At 41.5% G+C, this 9,406-nt stretch overlaps 1 protein-coding gene across 2 annotated transcripts in view; it reads right to left on the reverse strand.

Annotated features, from left to right (window-relative positions):
• Positions 1-8,818, reverse strand: part of copg2 (COPI coat complex subunit gamma 2) — a 54,535-nt gene extending 45,717 nt beyond the window's left edge. Inside the window, exons 1-2 of one of the 2 annotated variants that reach the window (XM_080207643.1) lie at positions 8,731-8,818; positions 2,112-2,164 (exon numbers count right to left, since the gene is read on the reverse strand). In XM_080207643.1, the coding sequence (XP_080063769.1) occupies positions 2,112-2,164; positions 8,731-8,794 (117 nt within the window). In that variant the 5' untranslated portion in view covers positions 8,795-8,818. Of the gene's footprint in view, positions 1-2,111; positions 2,165-8,564; positions 8,650-8,730 lie in introns of those variants that run through there. The other variant, XM_080207644.1, reaches the window with a different exon arrangement.
• Between the last annotated feature and the right edge of the window lie 588 nt (positions 8,819-9,406).

A 9,406-nucleotide genomic window follows, 5' to 3' on the forward strand; every position in this document is an offset into this window, starting at 1 on the left:
TAGCAAAGCTGAGATCGAAGAAAAAGCTCGAACGTGTTCGACCTGTGCAAAGGTAAGTAATTAGCACCCCTGCATCCATGGGAGTGGCCTGAAGAGACATGGCAATGTATGTGTGTGCAGTTTGCATGATCTTTTGAAGAACACATTTTTAGTAACTGTTGATGCTCACATCAAATGGCCAGAGGCCACTGTGATGATATCTAACTTATCTGAGAAGACCATTGAGAAGCTCGGAGAAGTGTTTAGTCAATTTGGAATTTCACAACAGCTGGTGAGTGACAATGGACCTCAATTTCTCTAAATAAATTTGAGGACTTCCTACAAGAAAACATAATTCAACACATTATAGCCACATCCTATCATCCACCCTGCCATTAATAGATTAGCAGAATGCTTTGTCCAAACCTTGAAAATAACCAAAGAACAAGGTTCATTTATCCAACACCTCAACAAATTCTTACTGGCTATCAGAACATCACACTCACCACAACCAAGACTTTTCCTGCATTACTTGTGATGAAAAGGCAGCTGCATTTTGCATTTGATCTTCTGAAATATTCAAAAACCAAGGAGTCTGTGCAATAATAACAACAAGCACAAGTGGAATGACGTGAATGCAAGGCAAAGCATGGAATTTTCACCAGGATAAGGAATCTTGGCTTGGAATTACTCTTCAGGGGAAAAATATGTTCCTGCCACAGTCCTTGTGCAAACTCTTACATTGTCCAGACCTCAGATGACCTTATCTGGAGGAGCCATGCAGACCAGTTATTGGCTGGAAAAACAAGATACACTAAAATTGGAGCCTGTTGAGAATTCAGATTCAGCCTTACCAAGTCAAGACTTTATGTGACCCCTACACCACCAGGAAGTCAACACCTCACCCTCTGTTCAGATGTAGACACAACTTCCAGTTCCCATGTCAATGCTGGTTAAACAAGCTACCGCTGATGTCAATATACAGATGAAAGTGCTAAAGGTTGACATCAACCATTCTGAGAGAAATGACCTCCAGACCATCTAAAATTATAGTAGTGCTAACTCACTGACTATTTATCATGTTGAGCTTGTTTTGGGAATTCTCAAATTAAGGAAGTTAAGAAATGTCATATATTTGTCCCTTTTGGCTAACTGTTGAACCCTGCTGTAATAATGTATACAGGGAAGTGGTGCAATGGACTGTTAAGTGGAAAACAGAGAAGCAGAAGTATGAGAGAGAACATATCGCAATAAAGTTACGTTCATTTATCAAGTGTTCCAGAGTGTCATTCTCCAAATGCACAACACTTTCTGCTACAGTTTTAAATTTTACGGTTCCTATTTCATAATCCTAATAAATTCATATAATCTTCAGTGCCTTTTTTTCATGCATTCATTATCTCCAAAACTGCACAGTATTCCAAATGTAGGTTTGGTTAATATCTTGCACAATTCCCTCATCATGACCTTCATTCTGCATTCAGTGCACCCATTAATAAAAGCCATTTTTTTTGTCTTTTTTATGGTTACTGTAATTCTGTTTTTGAAGGTTGAATGTTGACAGTAATTGTTGGAGGAAAAATATTTTATTGGCCAAGTGGGTCAGTAATGAGGTCATAGATATAAAATCATCGATAAATGGTCTAGAGGGGAGATGGCAAGAAATGTTTTCATTCAGAGAGTTGTCAGGATCTGTCATGATCAGCACAAAAGGTGCAGAAAGCCCATTCCATCAAAAATTTAAAAAGGAGTTGCACAGGTAGCCAAGGGCGAGGATCTTACAGGGCAACAGACAAAAAAATGGGCATATGCAATTAAGCACAACTGCTCCTTCAAACAGCCAGCCCAGGCATAATGGCCAAATAGTCTCCTTCTTTGTTGGAAGTTTAAATGATTCTATATCTGCATTATTATCTTCATAAATTTCTGTGTCACTTTATCGAAGAATGTGGGGAAAGGTGCATTTTTAAGTTGTGGTTTTTAAATAAAGTCATGAACAATCTCATAATGTGAGCAACAACATAAAGTAAAAAAAAGTATTAGTCACAAATAAGGTTTACATTAACACTGCAATGAAATTACGTGCTTCTATTCTGGGAATTAAAGAAACAAAGATGATATTGAAGAATTACCTCTTGTAGTACTGTACTCTTCTCTAGTTGTTGGTAAGGATTGGATCCACCTCCTAAAAGGAATACAAGGAATGAAGGTGAAAATGATGCACAGTTGATCAATATTATACTGTAAATTAACTAGTCCAAAAGCTATCACGATAAATATTTGTGCTCACATTTCATTCCAAGATTTTTTTTACACCATTCTTTTACCTCATAGATTTGCACCCTCAATTGTATAACATTGTCAGTTTAACCATTCCCATAAATATCAAAAATGCCATACCATTAATTTTATAACTAGCAGGACGATTATATGATTGGTAGATTTCACCTATTTTCTACACACATTTGTGTAGCCTATACTGACAGAATGACCATCTAATCATACATTGTAGAAGAATGACATTCCTTCATACATTGAAACAGTTTCATCATGCGAATAATAGGTAGAGCTGTTGAAATTAACTATTGAAATTAATGTAAATGCAATGTTCATGAACTCTCTGACTGCTTATGAAATTAGTTCAGCCTTTAGTGCAATACTTTCATTGTGATTTCTATTAGTCAAGATAAATCATTTTTATTGCAGAAAGTGGTGGGAAAAGTATCTCTGCAGAATTCGATGGGTTGGACTCGCATACCCAACATTTTATATTTTGGCTGGCAAACATATGAACAAATTATTTAACTATAATTTATAAAATGACAATTAACTTGCAGCTTATCTTTTTTCACAACACTTTGCATTTAACTGGAAAATTCTACAAATTCAGTTACAAGCATAACTTCATGGCCTGCAAGTTCTGTGTAGCAGATTGCCACTCTGCTCCTACTTGCTTATCTGGAAATGAAGCCGCTCCTTTCTCACCGGAACTTCTGACTTATGCTGGACAGGAAAAGGTAGCGTAACGCTGCCTTGTGTCCAGGGCTGTGGAATTGGAAGCAAGGAAGCCATGCCCTCTTTTTACCCCACTAGGAGTCAGATGGTGAGTGGCGGATGATCAGTGTGGAGGGTGGTCAGTGGATGGGTCAGATGATTGGGAGAGCGGTCAGTGATGAATATTGGGTGGTCGGGGGTAGGGTATGGTTGGTGAGGATCAGTACTACAGTTATTTAGAAGTTAGAAGTGGTTTTAAGGATGGTTCCCATTATTCTATCCCAAAGAGGAAAAGGATATTATAATCACCATCTGAAAGCACAATGAAATCCTGAACAAGCAGCAGATTCTAGGTTTGATTTCCCAGTCTGTGCTATGCTAGCTTATTGCAGCCAAATTATCAGTTGGGATATTGGCCAACTGGCCTCAGCGTTCATTGTCTAATGAAAGGAGAGAAAAGAAAATCAGCCAAGGTATTGCTAATTTCATAGACAGAAAATGCTGGAAAATTTCAGTTGGTCTGACAGCAGCTGCGGAGCAAGGATAGAGTCAATGTTTCGAGTCAGGATGACCTTTCGTCAGAGCTATTCTCTCTCCACAGATGCTGTCAGACCTGCTGAGATTTTCCCCCATTTTATGTTTTTGTTTCAGATTCCAGCATCTGCAGTATTTTACTTTTCTCTTATTGCTAATTACTGTCCAGTGACCTCTAAGAAGTGTGAGTGCAAGTCAAGGCCAGTGTCAGGTTTAGCAGTCATGCCCCTAAAATAAAATCATCTCCCTATTAAATTCACACAAGATTGGTCACTTGGATTAGGTACCAGAGCATTACCAGCACCTGTTCAACAAACTATGAAAGAAAATGAACAAAGAACAAAAAACCTTGGGATGTAGTTCTACCACACTTAATCGTTTAATACAATGTCACAATGGGACAGACCGAGTATACTGCATCTGTTTACCTTTTGCATTCTACTGGAGATTACTGCATTAACTTGAAAATATGCTTGGGCTCTATAGCCAAGACTGGAGCCTGGCTTTCTAATCATGGACACTAACTAGATTGTCATAATGATTTTCAAGATTTAGTGGTAGCATCTATCAATGCCCATCTAATTGTACCAACGTTTTCATAAAATTCTTTTATTCTTATGATACAGTGGACGGGAGCCAAATGCACCATATTGCTCTTAAAGGCAACATGACACTACCTAGCAAGAATCACAACCAAGTATCACAAGTGTGCAGTTGCTGATGTATTATCACACCTTTATCATCTGGAATATGCTTTTAAAAGCACAATGCAAGAAATTTCTTTCATACGGCTGTTAAGTATGCACCACATCCACAAATGGAATGGATTGATTGAACGCAAGTCACAACACCAGCATCCAAGCTCATGATCAAAATTTACAGCATAATTTAATCAACTTAGTTCTGAACAATACAGCATTGGAAAGAAAACTAATCTACAAAGTTTCCCAAGATAATTACTGTCTCTTGCATGTACTGCAGAAACATATCTGTTAATAGTTACACCAAAATAAGGCTATGATTTCCCCCAGGAAATGGCAAAATAATGAACCTTGAAAACCAGAATTGTTTCTTCTTCCAGCTTCACAGGTCAATTTTTACAGCTTCAGATAATTAACAATTACAAATTTCTTTTGCAGATCTTGGCATTTCTGTCCCTGCCTCCATGGAAATTTTTTCCCCCACCTAGAGTAATAATGCACTAATTCAACCATATAGTACAGAGACACACAGAGCTTGAGCAAAAACCTTACTTCAAGTGATTGAGAGGTACCAATAAGTATACAAATACTTACAATCTTTAGATTATAGGTCAATAAAGATCATTAGGAGAAGAATTTTTATGCTGTCTGCAAAGACCTTACAGAAGATCAAAGCTCGGTTTTAGGACTACCTATTGGAAATTCCCAATGAAAATGCAATACCAGATGGATAGCTTCAGGAGCTAAGCAAAACATTTTGGTAGCTATAAGCAATAATGCTGACTAAGTTCAGTACAAAATAATCATTGTAGGATAAGTCCAAAACTTTGAAGTCATCAAAACAATTTGATGGTTGAATCACATAGTGACCTTTAGCTCAGAACTCTATGAATAGCATTTCATGTACTTTCAGTATTAGTTTAGATAGGTGTATATGGACCTATCCTTATCCACCTATTAAAGATTTACCAATCTACAAAACAGCCCAGTTAGCAAAAATCTCACAAAATTTCACTCCAAGCGACAAAAAGGTTTGTTAAGTTGACTATCCACAACTTAGTTTACAGATCAACTCCAAGCCAAGGATTTTATTGGATCAATCGAGGACAGCCCAAATGGATGTCACCAATCCAGAGTATTTCAGTGTCCCTTCCTGATTTCAACTGCAAACTTCAATGTTCAACTTGTGGGAATTTTGTCTTAATGACGAGCGATGTGACTTTGGTGACTGCAGCGTTCTCAAATATGATTTGCCTTGTTCCACCTGTGTAATGCACCTAAGCCATACCATCTAAATCTCAGCAGTCCCCTCAGACTAATAAAAATACCATCAAAAACACTGTTTTATCAGACCTGCATTCTTCCAATACTTTTGTTGGGATTGAAGGTATATATCCACCCTGATCCTGTATCTGTTCACCACCTAGTCATAAAGTCATACAGTGCAGAAAAGGTCCATCAGCCCATCAACTCTGCACTGACAATAACTACCACTAAAGTCACACCAATCACATTTTCCAGCACTTGACCCATATCCATGAACATTACGATGTTTCAGGTGCTCATCCAAATATTTTTTAAAGGTTGTAAAGTTTCTGGCCTCCACTAACTTCCCAAGCAGTGCATTCCAGATTCCCATTACCTAGTCCTTATCCACTTGTCTAATCTTGAATGTTGACAGTTTCAGATTCAACCACTAACTCTGGAAGTAAATTCTGCAGCCTCTATGTAGAGAGGCCTATGTTTATGTAAATTTAGAAACTTGGTCAGATGCCAGAAGGCTGACGGATCCTGTAGAATTCCATTCAGCTAAATAGAGCAAGAGTTTTCTTTAATGGTGGGTGGGAGTGGGGTGGGTTGAACATGCTGTATGACTCTATGCAAACGGTTAACTATAAAATGGACATTGTAGTAGTTAGTGTATTTCTATTCATCTGCAGCCAACCTATCATTAGCTGCCAAAGAAGCTAGTGATGGACCTTCCCCTTTAACTACTGCAGTCCTTGTCTAAAGTAGCTTACATGATGATGTTAGTCAGTAGTCCAGGATATTGATTCAGCAGATAATATATGCCCAAGTCACAATCATGTGTTGTTTGGAGTGGAGTGCAAAAATGATGGTATACTCATAATTATGCTGCTTGTCCTTCCTGTGGGCTGAGAAATACCATCTAAGTAAGAAAAAAGTTGAGAAACTTCCAAGTGCATGCAGAGTTCTGTTGGCACCGCAGTGCAATTGAAGGTCAGAAAACTGGTTAGTTTCTCACTGACTGTACAGCTAAACATCAATAAAAGCAATGTGCAATTATATTGCAGTTTAACTTAGTAAGAATGTCCCAAGATACATAATGGGAGTGTTATCAGACAAAACTTGACACTGAAATCCCAAAAGAAATATGAAGACATATGTTCAAAATTCCAGTCACAGAAGTTTTAAAGGAGGCAGAGAGGAAACAAAATTTATCTTATGGCCAAGAGAACTGAAGGCATAACCATCAATGTTTTTTTGGTTCATGGGATGTGACTGTCACTAACAAAACCAGCATTTGTTGTCCATCCCTAACTGTCCTTGAGAAGTGGTGACAAGCAGCCTTTTTGAATTGCTGCAATCCCACACTGCTGTTCAGTCAGGAATTCTAGGATTTTTGATCCAGCAATGATAAATAAGATGTGACAAAAATTTCAAGTCAGGAAATCATGCACTTTAGCAAGGAACTTGCAGATAGTGGTATTCCCACGTGCCTACTGTTCTTGTTCTTCTAGATGGCAGAGCTCGAGTTTCAGCAGGCACTGAAGAAGCCTTGGTGAGATACTACTGTGAGAGGCAGCATGGTGGCACAGTAATTAGCACTCAATGCGCCAGGGACCTGGGTTCAATTTTGGTCTTGGGTGACTGTCTATGTGGAGTTTGCATGTTCTCCCTGAGTCTGCATGGGTTTCCTCTGGGCTTTCTGGTTTCCCCCTGTCCAAAGATGTGCTAAATTGTCCCTTAATGTCCCAAGGTGTGTAGGTGGTGGCAGGGGGTGGGGGGCCAGAATTAACAGGTAAATTCACAGGGTTACAGGGATGCGGCAGCAGGGTGGGCTTGGGTATGATGCTCTGTTGGAGGGCCAGTGCAGACATCTGATGGCCTCCTTCTGCACAGTAGGATTCTATGATCCTTGTGGAAGGTAGACACAAGTCACAGTGCACTGGTGATGGAAACAGAAGGGAGCTGCACTTCCTTGTAACCAGGCATTGCAGAACTAGCCTCTGACCTGCTCTTATAGACACAATATTTACGGGCCTGATACAGTTCATAAAATATTTTTCTGTTCATCTAAAACTCAATGTTGGACAAGCTGCCTGACAAGTCAGAGGTACGAGAGTGATCAAGAAGAATGGGGAAACACAAACACACACACATGGAATCTGATGTTTGGGACTGAGGGGCAGCATGTTGATTAGGGTTAGGGGAAGTCAAGGTTACATTGTTACAGGACACCATTAAGAGTGTGTGTCTGATAGCCAGGGCCATTCTTTTACTGACTTGTTGTTTGCTACCTAAAATGTAGTGGGTATAATCCCAGTCTCCAGATACCTCTACCTTCCTAAGTTCTACGGGTAGCACCGTGTTTAGCACTGCTGCTTCACAGCGCCAGGGGATTGGGTTCAATTCCCAGTTTGGGTCACTATCCTGGGTTTGCGTGGGTTTCCTCTGGGTACTCCGGTCTCCTCCCAGTCTGCAAAACATGCTGGTTAGGTGTGTTGGCCAGATCAGTGTACCTGAACAAGTGCTGGAGTGTGGCAACCAGGGGATTCTCACTGTAACTTCACTGCAGTGTTAATGTAAGCCGATTTGTGACAATAATAAATACATTTTGAAACTATTAATAAACCAGGCTGACCGGTTAATCACTCGCACCACACCCAGCTTAAAAGTAGGTAAGCATCTGTCACAGATCTTGCCATCACTTGAGGTACCAAACACCCACGCCCCATCAGACCACAGTGAATGTATTGTAAATTTTATACAAATCTCTACGTGTTCAGTGACTGCTGTTGACATTGACAGAAGTATTTCCCCCCACAGGCCTTTAGTTCAAGGGTGAATTATTCCAACTGTCACCACGGGGGCTGGGGGCTGGGGGCTGGGGGCTGGGGGCTGGGGGCCTCCCCACCCTCCCTCCCTCTTGCAGCAAAGGTGCTGCTGAGCGTGGCCGGGCCGCCGGGCCGGCTGCAGCTTGTCCCCGGGCACCGAGAGCCCACAGGGCCCGGAGCCCAGCTCCGGGAGAGCGCCAGGCCTGTGCCTCCCCCGCGCCGCCGAAGCTTCACCGTGAATCCGAACAAAAGCCGCCGCTAACTCCGCCTTACTGACCCAACTCCTCGTCTTTCTTATCGAATTTCTTCATCATGTTCACAGCTCAAAGCCTGTGGCCGGGAAGAGCCGCTAACTACCCGCCCCCTCCCCCTGATTGACAGTTAGAGTACCCGCCCCCCCAGCCCTGAATGAGATTAAAACAATTGCCATTAAAGCTCACAACCTGAAATATTCACTCTGATTCTGTCGCCACAGAAGCTGCCAGACCTGCTGAGAACTTCCAGCATTTTCTCTGTTTAATTCACATTTCCCCTATCTGCAATATTTCGCTTTTGTAGAGGGGCGGGCCCTCAGAGTGATTGGCAGTTCATTGCAGCCACTGCCCCGCCCCTCAGAGTGATTGACAGCTCAATGCAGACACTACCCCGCCCCTCAGAGTGATTGACAGCTTAATATAGACACTACCCCGCCCCTTTGACAGCTTAATGCAGATACTAACCCGCCCCTCAGAGTGATTGACAGCTCAATGCAGACACTACCCCGCCCCTCAGAGTGATTGACAGCTCAATGCAGCTACTACCCCGCCCCTCAGAGTGATTGACAGCTCAATGCAGACACTACCCCGCCCCTCAGAGTGATTGACAGCTCAATGCAGCTACTACCCCGCCCCTCAGAGTGATTGACAGCTCAATGCAGACACTACCCCGCCCCTCAGAGTGATTGACAGTTCAATGCAGATACTACCCCACTCCTCAGAGTGATTGACAGCTCATTGCAAACACTACCCCGCCCCTCAGAGTGATTGACAGCTCAATGCCGACACTACCCCGCTCCTTGGAGTGATTGACAGCTCAATGCAGAAGTACCCCGCCCCTCAAAATGATTGACAACTCAATGCA

The sequence above is a fragment of the Carcharhinus amblyrhynchos genome, chromosome 19 (genome assembly GCF_965287045.1).
Source record: "Carcharhinus amblyrhynchos chromosome 19, sCarAmb.v2.hapA, whole genome shotgun sequence".
Taxonomy (NCBI): Eukaryota; Metazoa; Chordata; class Chondrichthyes; order Carcharhiniformes; family Carcharhinidae; genus Carcharhinus; species Carcharhinus amblyrhynchos.